This window comes from Primulina eburnea, chromosome 12, assembly GCF_022965805.1.
Source record: "Primulina eburnea isolate SZY01 chromosome 12, ASM2296580v1, whole genome shotgun sequence".
Taxonomy (NCBI): Eukaryota; Viridiplantae; Streptophyta; class Magnoliopsida; order Lamiales; family Gesneriaceae; genus Primulina; species Primulina eburnea.
Window position 1 is genome coordinate 5378777 of NC_133112.1, and position 16578 is coordinate 5395354.

At 34.2% G+C, this 16578-nt stretch overlaps 1 protein-coding gene across 1 annotated transcript; it reads right to left on the reverse strand.

The window, feature by feature from the left end:
- Positions 1–7886: 7886 nt before the first annotated feature.
- On the reverse strand, positions 7887–14290 carry LOC140807666 (uncharacterized). Its single transcript, XM_073164616.1, has 3 exons — positions 13867–14290; positions 9625–9773; positions 7887–8231 (listed from the first exon to the last, which is right to left on the reverse strand). The coding sequence occupies exons 1-3, from the start codon at positions 14050–14052 to the stop codon at positions 8093–8095; spliced, it is 474 nt and encodes a 157-aa protein (XP_073020717.1). The 5' UTR covers positions 14053–14290; the 3' UTR covers positions 7887–8092.
- Positions 14291–16578: the final 2288 nt, after the last annotated feature.

Here is a 16578-nt window from a genome sequence, read left to right on the forward strand (position 1 = left end):
ACAAAACGGCTAGTTTTTGCCCTATAAATATGATCTCTCAAACTCATTCAATCACCCCAACTTTCTCTTCTTCTCTAAAAATTATTCTTCATCAAATTTTCGGAGAAAAAAGAAGATGGCTTTCGCAAGATTATTTTTAATTATTTTAGTTATCATACTCACGAGTCTTGTATTTATCGGAGAATATCCTCCTCGTGTGTTTTCTTTATTTTTACGAATACTTGTACTTGTTGTTTATCCATTACTTTGTATTGCAATATTCATTAACTAATAAAATGCATCGTGATTTTTAGTACCACCATGGCAAACTTGACAAAGCTCGAATTCATCGCTCTTGACATTACTGGGAAAAATTATATGCCATGGACTCTAGATGTAGAAATGCATCTCGAGTCATTGGGTCTAAGCGAGACCATTAAAGAAAATGGCATATGCACGTCACAAGAAAAGGCAAGAGCCATAATATTTTTACGTCGACATCTCGACGATGGATTGAAATGTGAATATCTGACTGAAAAAAATCCCATGGCTTTGTGGAAGGGATTAAAAGAAAGATTTGAACATATAAGAGAAGTTATACTTCCGACCGCCCGGGATGAATGGAATACATTAAGATTCCAAGACTTTAAAAAAGTCAGTGATTACAATTCGGCGATGTATAGAATAATCTCGCAATTGAAATTTTGTGGCCATGAGATTACTGAATCTGAGATGCTTGAAAAAACATTTTCCACATTTCATGCATCAAATATTACTCTACAGCAACAATATAGAGTACGTGGATTTGCCAGATATTCTGAACTCATCGCCTGTCTTCTTGTGGCGGAAAAGAACAACGAGCTTCTAGTGAGAAATCATCAGTCCCGACCCACTGGATCAACAGCATTTCCCGAAGTAAATGCTGTAAATAAAAATGAATTTAAACCTCGGAACCAAAATCAAATTCAAAGACAAGATTTTGGTCGAGGTCGAGGTCGAGGTCGTGGACGTGGACGTGGACGTGGATTTGGCCGTGGTCGTGGTCGAGGCCGTGGTTTTGAAATAATAGAGATAGTTATTTTTATAACTCATCTCAAAAGAGCGTCCCAAACCATCCACAGAAAAGGCATCATGAGAATACAAGTGTTAATGAGAATCACTCAAAAAGATATGAAAGTTCTTGTTACAGATGTGGTACTCCAGGACATTGGTCCAAAGTTTGTCGAGCCCCTGAGCACCTTTGTAAACTTTATAAAGAATCATTAAAGGGGAAAGAAAAGGAGACCAACTTCACTGAATGCAGTGACCGTTTGAGTGATTCAACTCATCTTGATGCTGGTGATTTTATGAATGATTTCTCTGGAAATGATCAACATGTTGGTGGGATAGAAATGAACAATTTTGATGCTGCAGATTTTCTCAATGATTTTTCTGAAAATGAACAATATAGTGGTAGAATATAAATGTACAATAATTTGTTTTTCATGTATTTATAAAATAATGTTTTATTGTATAATTATGATATGTGTTATATTTAAATATATATTGCCAGTAATTTATTTCATTGCATATTTTTTTGAAGTTCAAATATGGAAAATGCTATGAGCAAAGCTGAAGTTTGCATACCCGATAGTGGTACAACGCACACTATCCTCCGAGATAAAAGATATTTCTTGGAACTAAAACCAACAAAAACAACGGTGAATACAATATCAGGTCCTGTAGACTTGATTAAAGGATGTGGTAAAGCACAATTTTTGTTACCTAATGGTACAAAATTTTTGATCAATGATGCTTTATATTCACCACAATCGAAAAGAAATTTGTTGAGTTTTAATGATATATATTCCCATGGGTATGATACTCAAACAATGAATGAAGGGAATGAGAAATATATGTGTCTTATCACATATAAATCAGGAAAGAAATATGTGATTGAAAAATTACCAATGCTCCCTACTGGATTGCATTATACACATATAAGTCCCATTGAATCAAACATGGTAGTTGATAATTCTTCGATATTAACCAATTGGCATGATCGATTGGGACATCCTGGTTCAACAATGATGCGAAGAATTATAGAAAATACACATGGTCATCCGTTGAAAGACCAGAAGATCTTTCAGAATAATAAGTTTCAATGTAAAGCTTGTTCTCTCGGAAAACTTATTATAAGACCATCACCAGGCAAAATCCAAACTGAATCACCAATGTTTCTTGAACGTATTCAGGGTGATATTTGTGGACCAATCCATCCACCATGTGGTCCATTCAGATACTTTATGGTATTGATTGATGCCTCCAGCAGATGGTCACATGTATGTTTATTGTCAACTCGAAATGTTGCATTTGCAAGATTACTTGCTCAAATAATAAAATTGAGGAATCAATTTCCCGATTATACAATCAAGAAAATTAGACTTGATAATGCTGGTGAATTTACTTCCCAGACTTTCAATGATTATTGTATGTCTATGGGAATCATTGTTGAGCATCCTGTTGCTCATGTACATACACAGAATGGATTGGCTGAATCATTGATTAAACGTCTGCAAATGATTGCTAGACCAATGATTATGAAAACAAAACTCCCTATTTCTATATGGGGACATGCAATTTTACATGCCGCTGCATTAATTCGCATCAGACCAAGTGCATATCATAAATACTCCCCATTACAACTTGCATTTGGTCAAGAACCAGACATTTCTCATCTGAGAATTTTTGGATGTATGGTGTATGTGCCTATTGCACCACCGCAACGAAAGAAAATGGGACCTCAAAGAAAGGTTGGAATTTATATCGGTTATGATAGTCCATCAATCATTCGATATCTTGAACCTCAGACAGGAGACGTGTTCACAGCACGTTTTGCTGATTGTCATTTTAATGAGGAAATCTTCCCAATGTTAGGGGGAGAACAGAAACATACCGAAAAGGAAATTTCGTGGTATGTATCATCATTGTTACATATGGATCCAAGAACAAAACAATGTGAAAAAGATGTACAGCAAATTGTGCACTTGCAAAGAATAGCAAATCAAATACCAGATGCATTTGCAGACACAAAAGGGGTAACTAAATCATATATACATGCTGCAAATGCCCCTGCTCGAATTGAAATTCCAAAGAAACAAATGGAAGATACTCATGATGTCATTAAACGCCTGAAGCGTGGAAGGCCAGTCGGTTCCAAGGATAAAAATCCTCGAAAAAGAAAATTCATAGAGAAACACGATGATCACAAAATAAAGAATGATGTTTCTGAAGAAACACATGATGATCACAAAATAGAGAATGGTGTTCCTGAAGAAACACATGATGATGAAAATGTTCTGTCAGAACCACAAACTGACGAGAATCATGAAATCTCTATCAATTACATTAATACTGGAAAAATATGGAACCGAAAAGATATAGATGAAATTGATGATATATTTTCTTATAATGTGGCAATCGACATCATAAATGATAACGAAGATCATGAACCAAAATCTTTTGGTGAATGTAAAAATCGGCAGGATTGGATAAAATGGAAAGATGCCATCCAGGTTGAATTAGATTCGCTAAATAAACGTAATGTTTTTGGACCTATAGTCCTTACACCTGAAGGTGTAAAACCTGTTGGATACAAATGGGTTTTTATTCGAAAGCGAAATGAGAAAAATGAAATAGTAAGATTTAAAGCTCGACTTGTTGCACAAGGTTTTTCTCAAAGGCCTGGAATTGATTATGAAGAAACGTATTCTCCTGTGATGGATGCAATTACGTTTCGGTATTTGATTAGCTTGGCGGTATCTGAAAATTTAGAAATGCGTCTTATGGATGTTGTTACAGCTTACTTATATGGATCACTTGATAGTAATATATATATGAAAATCCCTGAAGGATTTAAGATGCCTGAAGCACAAAGTTCAAAACCCAGAGAATGTTATTCTGTGAAATTACAAAGATCGTTATATGGGTTAAAGCAATCAGGTCGAATGTGGTATAATCGACTAAGTGATCATTTGATGAAAAAGGGATATGTAAACAATTCAATATGCCCTTGTGTTTTCATTAAGAAAACAACATCCGGATGCGTAATTATTGCTGTATATGTTGACGATTTAAACATCATTGGAACGAGTAAGGAAATTCAAGAAGTTGTGTCATACTTGAAGGAAGAATTTGAAATGAAGGATCTTGGAAAAACCAAGTATTGTCTGGGTTTGCAAATCGAACAAAAAGAATGTGGAATGTTTGTTCACCAGACAAATTATACAGAAAAGATTCTTAAACGTTTTAATATGGATAAAGCAAATCCTTTAAGTACTCCAATGGTTGTTAGATCATTAAACATAGAAAAAGATCCATTCCGTCCATGTGAAGATGATGAATATATTCTTGGTCCAGAAGTACCATATCTAAGTGCCATCGGTGCCCTTATGTACCTTACAAATTGTACAAGGCCTGATATATCTTTTGCCGTGAATCTGTTGGCAAGATTTAGCACATATCCAACAAAGAGACACTGGAACGGAATTAAACATATATTCCGTTATCTACGAGGAACGACAGACTTGGGACTTTTGTATTCAAAAGATGCTAATCCAAGTATAATTGGTTATGCTGATGCTGGATACTTATCTGATCCACACAAGGCACGTTCCCAAACTGGATATGTATTTACTCGTGGAGGCACTGCAATTTCTTGGCGTTCACAGAAACAAACACTAGTAACAACTTCATCAAATCATGCCGAGATTATTGCACTACATGAAGCAAGCCGTGAATGTGTGTGGTTAAAATCAATGACCCAACATATCCAAATCTCATGCGGATTATCATTCGACGAGAAACCTGTAATACTATATGAAGATAATGCTGCATGTGTTGCTCAAATGAAAGAAGGATACATAAAAAGCGACAGAACTAAACATATTCCTCCTAAGTTCTTCGCATTCACCAAGGAGCTTGAGAAGAATAAATGTATTGATGTTCGTCACATTCGATCAAGTGAAAACTCATCAGATCTCTTCACAAAGGCACTTCCTACGTCAATATTCAGAAAGCACATATATAATATTGGGATGCGCAATCTACGAAATTTGTGAAGAACTGTTCATGTCAACATCAGGGGGAGTTTACGTGACTGCACTCTTTTTCCCTTACTATGGTTTTTATCCCAATGGGTTTTTCCAAGTAAGGTTTTTAACGAGGCAGTATAAAAACACGTAATGAAGACAATCATTATGATCATCATCACAAGGGGGAGTGTTGAAAATATAATATTAAAATATGTATGTTGAATGTTGAATGTTGAAAATTAGGTAAAATTAGGTGTTGAATATTGAAAATTAGTGTGTGATGATGTATGTAATGAGGTAATTTATTTTGGAATATTTGTATATGAAACTCTATAAATAGAGCACTCATTTGTGAATGAAATAACAATTGAGTTGAGAGAAAAATATTATAAAGTGTGTAGTTTGATAATTTTGAGAGTTTGAGATTTTTACTTTTTACCGTAAATTTTTACTTTTTCACAACAATATCCTGATAAAATAATATATATTTTTTACACAAAAATTTTTAATATGATACACATCGCGTGCTACGAAACACTATTTTTTCTAAGAGTGAGTCTCATGTGAGACCGTCTCACGGATCTTAATCTGTGAGACGAGTCAACCCTACCTATATTCACAATAAAAAGTAATACTCTTAGCATAAAAAGTAATACTTTTTCATGGATGACCCAAATAAGATATCCGTCTCACAAATACGACCTGTGAGACCGTCTCACACAAGTTTTTGTCTTTTTTTAATAATGAATATAATTATGACAATAAGGATCAATTCGGATTTTGTTGCAAATCTTTTACTATGCCCAATCAATCAAGGCGTAACAATCGCTAGTTTGGCATAGCATTTCCTGGTGGAGTGATGGTTGGGGGATGGGAATATTATGAGGTGTTCATATATATATGCAGTGGAATTTCCTCATTTAGAATTCAATAATGGTCATGGGCTGAATCAGAAACTTGAAAAGCTGATACACACACATATTCACGATTGATTAAATCAACGGGAAATTGGTTTTCAGTCTCCAGCCGTCATTTTTTTTTGTGTTTAGTCCCTGGGTACTTTTTTAGTACCATATTTTCACATGAAGTGTACCACATTTCCACATGAAGTGTACCACATTTTGTATGACATAGTACCACAATTTTGTGGGTAGGGAGTGAACCTAAAGAAATATTTTGATTAGGGATTTTTCACCAACTTCCCCTTAAATCAATTCCAATCAATAAAAATTATGCAATTAAATATTTTCCAAGCCGGTGGGATAGGAAATATTTGCCACAAAAATTATATAATTATATATTTCCCACTAATTAATGTTATATAACATATGTTTTTGGTATTAAATTTGTGCTATATATCGATGGAAATAAAAACAAATTAATGTATTGATATGATTTTTAGAACAACCCCTGCTTTTTAGCGCAAAAAATTAAATTAATCTAAAAAATCGGAAAATTTTTAAATTTGATTTTTAGTTTTTAGTTTTATAAACAAAAGTACTTAATTTAAAAAAATCGACTGTACAAACACAAAAGGCAAAAACTTGTGTGAGACGGTCTCACAGGTCGTATTTATGAGACAGATATCTTATTTGGGTTATCCATGAAAAAGTATTATTTTTTATGCTAAAAGTATTAATTTTTATTGTGAATATCAGTAGGATTGACCCGTCTCACATATTATGATCCGTGAGACGGTCTCACACGAGAGCTACTCAACACAAAAACCAGCGAATGAACGATTTATTTATCAAAAGCAATCAACCTGAATGACCTGACGGGTCCATTCGAAGTCGTGCTTCCGTGCAATATTTTATCGTTTTGCCAAATTTCTGGAGAAAGAGTATAGTTGGTGCATGTTATCCAAGTGCAACTTTTAAATGAAAACATAAGACGACAATGCAACTGCAGAGCATGTGGTTGCACATTTTCCTATATAACTAATATTTACCACTTTTGTGAAAAATATGTTATGCTCTCTCTCACATCTCAAAGCAACCGCCATTCCACTCTTGCTTTTTCCAGAGCTTCTATTTCTTTACAAAAACAAACACATGGTATACTACTGCAATCCCCTCATATCACCTAAACTGTGCAACCACTAACAACCACACATTTACGGATGGACCCGGCGCTTTAAGGGTGGGGAAGAAAATGTATCTTGCCAAGAAATGAAATCTGATGGCATCCATTGAGGTGAAGCTTGGATTTTAAAATTATGGGTGATGGAACTTTAATTTTGTCGGTCGAGAGGGCGATTTCCCCTCCTCGGGTCCACCTAAGCATTGTGTATTAAGTTGTGTGCTCGATCAACTTTTTTCACAATCTCACAAATGATCACACCAACCCACATGACATGATAGGAATTAGGACATATATGTAGAAGAATACCACATGTTCTTAAAACAGACACCACGGTCCTGTGTTTGCCCAATTTACAGCAGGGATTTTCTTGTTCATAGCTGATTAACATGATGGTAGCAGCATGGTGATTTATTCAAAGAAAAAACACGTCTTTATGTTTAAGCGCGATTATCAACTCCCGTACTTGTCAAACTTCCTTACTAATGGCAGTAGTTTAGACAAATAAATGTGAGATGTTCAACTCACATTACAAGCTGGATGTGTTTTTCAAGGCTCGTAAGGCCTTTGAGAGTAAGGAATGCAAACGCGCAATGATTCGAATTCAAAGTCTATGGAACTTGAATCGATATATGTAGAAGATCGTCCTCTAATTAAAACTACTCACCAAGCATAATGTGAAGAAACAGTTTTGTGTGGAGAAAATGGATGCTTTACTTCTGCATATATCAAGTGGAAAAATATGGGAGGGAGTGAGGGACATATATATCGGATTATAGAAAATTCAGAAACCGACTTACGAATATACTTCTTACAGAGATTAGTATTCATTTTAAAAGGTGGCCTCTTTACATGTTATGAAGTGATATGTTGCTTACAATTCACACTGCAGTATTCCAGTACGCTGCCATTGTCTGGGAATGGATCTAAACCAGGTTATTTAGTGGAGTGATCTTGGTTTATTGATCAGCATTGATACCAAAGATACGAACTTTGTGCATATGTGGGAACTTGGCAACCACGAGAATAAAAACTGCCAGTGTATCGAAGAAGATCATAGGGTATTGATAGTTGGTTGTATGCAAGGCTATCAAGTACCTGCCGCAGAAAAACGAGGATGCGCGTGAATAGATATGAGTAAATTTCTCTGATTATATTAGACAAGCCATGGAGCGCAAAGAAAATAGAAATAGAAGTACACTCTGTAATTAGTCAGAAAAGGGACACGCTCAAATGAGAAAATGATGTTCATGATTGTATTACTTTAAAAAGTGACACACGATGCAAGTATAGCCAACACAATAAGACAAGGAAAAATACAGCCCAGAAACATATTAGCACTCAAGTAATATTCAAATAAATGGATAAACCTTGACGTAGCATGAGACAGGAAAAATCATGAAAGGATGCCTTGCACAACAGCATGAATTAATTTATAGAGAGGAGATTCATCATGCAGTATTACATGGTGATTTGCAAAACTCAAAAATAGCAATATCAACGAATCTCAATATTTTAAAGTTACTGATCTCATTTTTCATTCTCTGAATCCACACGTCAAATTTTATCCTTCTGGTTCAAGACAGTCATTTATAGAAAACGTAAGGAAGGCCATTAAAATTTGGAAATATTTCAAGGATCATAACATTATTTTGGTATTAAATTTGTGTAACAGGTGCCACCCATTCTTCCAATGATGTGATCTATTTTCTTAGAAACCCCTCCCACCACAATAGTAGTAAACAGAAGTAAAAAAATAGGCCTGAACTATTAATACATAAATTTCCATACTAAAGGTAGAAGTAACAAAATTATAAAGACATTAAGCTTTCAAAATTACATTTTTTCATCCATTCACACCAAGTTAAGCTTTTAAGTATAATAAATCACATATTCCATCTATATACCATATTTAAGTTAAGAACCTTCACACAAAGCTGAATATCAATCCTTCCAGATCCCATACTCCAATCCAAGCTATATAGCAAATTTCAAATCATTCTACTAAGTCGATACAACTAAGGAAAAATATGTTCACAAGTTTACGTGCAGTTATTTTAATTTAATGTTATGAAGATATGTAGCTCTCTCATTCCCTAACCCTTTATGCATCAGTAAAGAGTAATGATAAGACTAATAAATTTATGAGGAATATTAGGATACATAAGGGAAAACACGTTTTTATACGTCGCATTTTTCTTTTGTTCTCTTCATCTTTACTGTACACACAAACATTTTAGGCAGTGAGTTTTTAACTTGAACATTCATATTTTTCACATCAACAATGTATCGATTAATCTCCAAGCTCAGGATCTTCGCTTCTATTAAAGCATTGATAAAATGTATGGTGACAGCATCATTAAAATATTATTGAACATAAAAAAGGCAAATGCAAAAAATCAACCAGAAACGAGTGCCTTCCTGAGGTATGAAACATAACTAATCAGAACAAAATAAAATTGATAATATCTAGAATCTAGATAGCACTTACAGAACAATGGGCACGACCGTTAAAAACTTCCTATTACGGGTGAGCTGTTTCCCATTATCAATTTGCTCCCACCAAGTCAATCTATTGTAGATGCCCTGATCATCTGAAAATGGTGTTCCCTTCTTCCAATGAAAGAAGTGATAGGTGACCTGAATGTATATCATAGTTACAAGAAGAAAGCAATTCAAAAGCATAGTAATTGTAAAAGAACATTTCCAGGAAAAACACACCATTTCTATTTAATTCACGTACACTAGTATAAGCGAGATCTAAAATTTCATAATGAATGTTCTATAGGCCTGCGTAAAAATGACAAGTACAATGAAAAAAATATAATCTAGGTTGAGTTTTATCAGAATAACTATCATTTAATTTTAGTATGATGATAGCTTGAGTATGTCAGCAATTTTCATGCTTAATTTTTTTTTTAATGATATTGAATCTAACACGAAGACATCTTGCACGATACTCAGAAAGATCGGAAATCTTGCAAGGAAAACCAACAGTTTATTGGGTAGTAGCTAAACAGCTTAAAGACAATCCAGCAGAGAATACAATTGGTTGAAGCCGCACAAGTTTGATTATTAAACTAGAGGATTCCAAAGTGGAAATGTCTGAATGGAACCCTAACATCAAAGAGATCAAAGCAGAATAACTATCATTAATTTTAGGAATGATGATAGCTTGAGTATGTAAGCTATTTTCATGCTAATTTTTTCTTTATGATATTTAATCCAGCACGAAGCCATCCAGCATGTCCAACAGAAAATAAAATCGGTTGAAGCTGCACAAGTTTGATTATTAAACTAAAGTATTCCAAAGAGGAGATGTCAGGGTGGAACCCTAATATCAAAGAGATTAAGGCAGAATAACTATCATACAATTTTAGGAAGGATGATAGCTTGAGTGTGTATGCTGATTTCATGCTTAATTTTTTCTTTATGATATTTAATCCAGCACGGCACGAAGACATCCAGCATGATACACAGAAAGCTCCAACAACTTGCAAGGAAAACTACGAGTTTATTGGGAAATAGTAGCCAAACAACTTAACAATCCACAAGAGAATAAAATTGGTTGAAGCCGCAGTGCCGCACATGTTTGATTATTAAACCAGAGGATTCCAAAGAGGAGATGTCTGGATGGAACCCTAACATGAAAGAGATAGAGGCAGAATAATTATCATATAATTTTAGGAAGGATTATAGGTTGAGTATGTATGCTAATTTCATGCTTAATTTTTTCTTTATGATATTTAATCCATCACGATTTTATTGGGCAATGGTAGCCAAACAACTTAAAGACAATCCAGCAGAGAATAAAATTGGTTGAAGCTGCACAAGTTTGAATATTAAACGGATTCCAAAAAGGAGATGTCGGGATGAAACCCTAACATCAAAGAGATCAAGGCAGGATAACTATCATATAATTTAGGAAGAAATACAGGTTGAGTATATATGCTACTTTCATGCTTAATTTTTTTCTTTATGATATTTAATCCAGCACGAAGACATCCAGCATGATACTCTAAAAGCTCGGACATCTTGCAAGGAAAACTATGAGTTTATTGGGAAATAGTAGTTAAACAGCTTTAAGACAATCCAGCAGATAATAAAATTGGTTGAAGCCGCACAAGTTTGATTATTAAACTAGAGGATTCCAAAGAGGAGAGGAGATGAGATGTCTGGAAGATAATAAAATTGGTTGAAGCTGCACATGTTTGATTATTAAACTACAGAACTCCAAAGAGGAGATGTCTGGATGGAACCCTAACATCAAAATGATCAATATTCAATACAGAATTGCTATCATTAATTTTAAGCATGATGATAGCTTGAGTATGTAAACTATTTTCATGCTTATTTTTTCTTTATGATATTTAATCCAGCATGATATTCTCAAAGTTCGGACATCTTGAAAGGAAAACTACGATTTTATTGGGCAATGAAGTTAAACAGCTTAAAGACAATCTAGCAGAGAATAAAATCCGTTGAAGCTGCACAAGTTCGATTATTAGACTAGAGGATTCCAAAGAGGAGATGTCGAGATGGAACCTTAACATCAAAGAGATCAAGGCAGAATAACTATCATATAATTTTAGGAAGGATGATAGCGTGAGCATGTATGCAAATTTCATGCTTAATTTTTTCTTTATCATATTTAATCCAGCACGAAGACATCCAGCACGATAATCTGAAAGGTCGGACATCTTGCAATGAAAACTATGAGTTTATTGGGAAATAGTAGTCATACATCGTAAGGACAATCCACCAGAGAATAAAATTGGTTGAAGCCGCACAAGTTTGATTATTAAACTTGAGGATCCCAAAGAAGAAACATCGGGATGAAAACCTAACATCAAAGAGAACAAGGCAGAATAACTATCATATAATTTTAGGAAGGATGATAACTTGAGCGTGTATGCTATTTCATGCTTAATTTTTTCTATATGATATTTAATCTAGCACGAAGACATTCGGAATGATACTCTGAAAGTTCGGACATCTTGCAAGGAAAACTACGAATTTATTGGGAGATAGTAGCTAAACAACTTAAAGAAATCCAGCAGAGAATAAAATTGGTTGAAGCAGCACAAGTTTGATTATTAAACTAGAGGATTCCAAAGAGGAGATGTCGGGATGGAACCTGAACATCAAAGAGATCAAGGCCAAATGTAGTTAAATTAAGTGGAAAGCTAGTTAGTAGAACACTCTTAATTGCTGTGCCAAATGGATGGGCTAGAGTAGACAAAGCATTCCACAAGTTCATGGAGAATCTTAGAGACACACAGCAGAGAAGATATCTACCATAAAAACCAGAGAAGATGAGGCAGGTGATAGAAATTTAAAACCTTGTCTATTTCATCTCTTGGAATATGAGGAGGATTGGGGCAGAAACGAAGGGAGCCCCAAATGCAAAATACGGACTATAGGAGAACTTAAGGACGCATGATACAAGAATTTTTACTTTTTGGCTACATTTTAAATGCCAAGGATCAAGATTTGGCACCTGAATTTGGTCGTTGGATGATTCAAGGTCATCCAATTTAGAAATAAGATGAAATTTTGAAGTTTGAAATTCTTGTTTTTGAAAATACGAACTCTCAAATCTGTTTATCTGTGTATCCAAACCTTCAAAGCAGCAACTCCAACTTAGAACTCTTCGACAATTTCTTAATCTCTGAGGAATTTATCAATTCACTCACATATATCATGTTACTATTGATAGAATAGAAGAGTAAATGCAATCACTTACAACGTGAATAGAAGCTCAAAAAAATGTAATTTTGTGTAGGACCGATCTGAGAAAGATGGTTCAACAAATACATAATTCGGGAGGCACCTGAGTTGTATGCTAGTATACAACACATGATGTAAGTGGGGTGGTCTGCAAAGTTTGTTGTAGATCAATAAATACTAGTTGTTTCGTTCTGGAGTAGAATTTAGAAAAGAAGAGTTAAAAGCTAACGTGATGTATAATTTATATAATTTCCTGTGTTCCGTATTTTTTAGCTTCTCGGTTTTCTTTGTTAATTGAATATTATCGTGCAAGCTTTAAAAAGTTCGTTACAGGTGCTGTGTTATAAATTGGAAAATTTCACAACTTGGTAAAGATTACTTCCTCTACTTTCTGTGCATGGTGAGAAAAGAAAATGTGTGCAAATAATGTAATTAAAAAGAAAGATTTGTGAAAAGTTCCCCAATTAAGACCACATCCCAAAGATAACATATATGATCATGGATAACCTTGTTCCACTATTAAGTGATGTGACACTGCATTTGAACAGGTTAAGAATAAATTAACAAATTTTGTATAAACATGGATACAATACTAGTTGTGTACAAGAAGTTGCGGACAAGAATAGAAAAATCAATTTGTTTTTAACAAAAAGAAAAATAATTTTGCCAAACTCTTAGCAGAACATTCACGTTCACCTAGTCCAACACTACACCCACTCAAATCAATCCTCGAGATGCAAAACCTTCAAAATGAAATATCGAAAAATCAAACCTAAACAGCACGAAACAGACAACTCATAAATTCATCAACTGATCAATCATTCCAAAAGATAACACAAACACTGAGCAGAACTTCAACAACCAAAATCCACATCCATCTACTCCCTAAAAGCACAACCAATCAATTGAGCAAGATTTAAAAAAACATGCATCCACAAACAGATACGAATCAATCCACCCAATTTTTTTTTAAAAAAAATAAAAATGGAATCTAGAAACATACAACGAAATGGAAGAGATGAACAGTTGTCCACGCCACGCCCGTAGAACACCCGAACACCGAGAGCACGACCAGCCATGAGAAGAATAATATGAGGATGTAGGTGCTCCATACACCAGGATACATGAACCAATCCGTATTCCGATTCAGATCCGTCGGCGGCGCTGCCTGCACATACAAATTCGCCATATCGGATGATTTTAGACACAATCTTCCACCGAGCAAACACGGGCACCTTTGATTTTCTACGAAACTGCTTACAATGGTGATAGCTTGATTCTTAAACGAAAAATCAATTGGAAACTAGCAATCTGTATACAGACAGGTAAAAGAGATGGGTTCGGCGGAAGGCAATTTTGTCGGAGTCGGGCGAGCTACTGTTCTAAGCTTATCATACTCGGGGAAATGAGGTTAGGGGAAATGATGCAAGTGGAGTCAATTAATTAGGGAATCAATTAAATTCTAAATTGAAAAAAGGGAATAATCTTAATTTTACTATTTTTCTTGTAAAAATAAAAAACTTAAATTAATCAAAATAAAAATTAAATCTCAAACTCAATCCAGAAATATAACTTCACCCAAAACTCCACCCCAAATGAGTAAAACTCAACTCAAATATCAAAACATTGACCCAAATAACAACTCGATCCAAATGTGAAAAACTTGACTAAAATGTGAAAAACTCAATCCATACTCGATTCAAATGTGAAAAAAATTCGACTAGATATAATATTAATATAATTATTTATATAAATATTCAATCAAACATGACATAATATAGTGATAAATAGGGGTGTGCAATCAGTCTATTCGGTTCGGTCGGTAACGAATAGACATATAACTGATTTAACCGATTTTATTTTCAAATAACCGAACCGATCGAAATATTCATAGAAACCGAATTAAGCGAACAGATTTTCAATTCGATTATTTCGGTTGGTTTTTTTTTTAAATGCAAATTTTAACACACCAAAAAAATAAACAATAGAGAGCTTATATATAACAAGAAACATTGAACAAAAATATCAATAACAAATAGAAATACTGAAAAAAAAAATCATTGGATGAATGAGTTTTCTTCTAATATACGAAAAGTGGGTTCCTTCTAATGTATTTAATTTTAAAGCATATATAAAATTTAAATTAATATATATACTAAATCGGTTAATTCGGTTTAACTGAATTTTTCAAATTAAAGCCGAAATCGAACAGAATTAACTGAAGTAAAAAAGAGAGACTCTCTCCAATTAAAATAAATTGGTGGAGAGTCGTGTATATTTTAATGACCCTATCATACTAGCTTCGTTGAATGGAATTTGTGGGGACCCGGACGCTAATCATCTTCTTAATCATCTTTGGATTTAATTATCAATTCAGATAAAACATGGTCTAAATATTTTTCTTTTTAAACATGCAAATGCGGAAGGTAATGGAATAAAATAACATACATCTCAGTATCAAAATACATTTAAGTATAAAAGTACGATAATGTACATTATTCCCTCAAACTAATCTAGGGTTCAATTACTAATTTTCAAGTATTAAACCAAGTCTACAATAAGTCCGGAATCACCACGCTAAACTCGTCTTCTCTCATCATCTTCTGACCTCGATCATGTTCCACATGTTGTCATGCACACATACAAAACAAGACAACAGCCGGATACTCCGGTGAGAATAAATCCCAGTATAAATCATGGTAACATGCATATACATAAAGTAAATCATGAAATATTCTATCATGAATACCTTAAAAAAAAATAGATTTCATGATCTGTGAAATCAACTCAAAATAAGCATGCAACTCAAATCAGACAAACATGCTGCTCAAATAAAATCATAAAAACATGCTATCATGACTGAAAGCAATATAAAAATGGGTTTCATAATCTACGAAACCACATCCATAAACGCATGCAGTTCTAGTCAAATCACGTCTAGACTCGACTCAACTATAACTCTAGGGATCCCGGTGTGAATAAGACGATCTATCACCTACCCTCCCAATCGGGGTGACTGTACGTCTTATTCCTAGACTTCGGCCTGATCTGTATCAACATCTACAATAGGAGACTGATCTTCTCCTAAGCTGTGATATCACCGAACGTCTAGAAGTTTGACTGTTCTGTCAAGACTCCCTATCTTAAATGCAATGAATAACAATCTGTAAACAAAGCATAATCATCTCAAAGGATATGAATATATCATCTATAAACACATCATAATCATATCATAAAATAAACAATAATTCTAGTATGTGATTTTGTTGGGAAACTCAAATAGGATCTTATTTGAGTTGTATCTTCCCGAATATCACATGAATTATACCTTTGTCGTCCCTGTCTGACGAAGACGATGATCTGTATTCAAATCTGTCCATATCAATCTGAAATGACAATATCGAATACGCTGTATCAGTGAATAACTCAATACACAATCTGTTCTGATCAATACTCAACTCAGTACATAATCTGATCAATATCTGAACAAGATACAATTCAACTCATATCATTGACATCACAATATAATCAAAATCATATATGAATCTAATCAATCTAACTCAACTGATGTCTTGACAACATATCAATATCAATGATATAACAATGCAATCTCAATCAATATCAAATCTGATCAGATGTCAGTCTGCTGATGTTTCGACGGCATAACAATACAATATGAATAACCCCGTCAGTCTCAACATCACAGATATAATAC

Coding starts and splice junctions, on each gene's coding strand:
- LOC140807666 (XM_073164616.1), bottom strand. CDS start 14,052: ATGGCGAATTTGTATGTGCAGGCAGCGCCGCCGACGGATCTGAATCGG. Junction 9,774..13,866: donor TTCATCTCTTCCATTTCGTT/GTATGTTTCTAG, acceptor ATATACATTCAG/GTCACCTATCACTTCTTTCA. Junction 8,232..9,624: donor ACGGTCGTGCCCATTGTTCT/GTAAGTGCTATC, acceptor TTTCTGCGGCAG/GTACTTGATAGCCTTGCATA.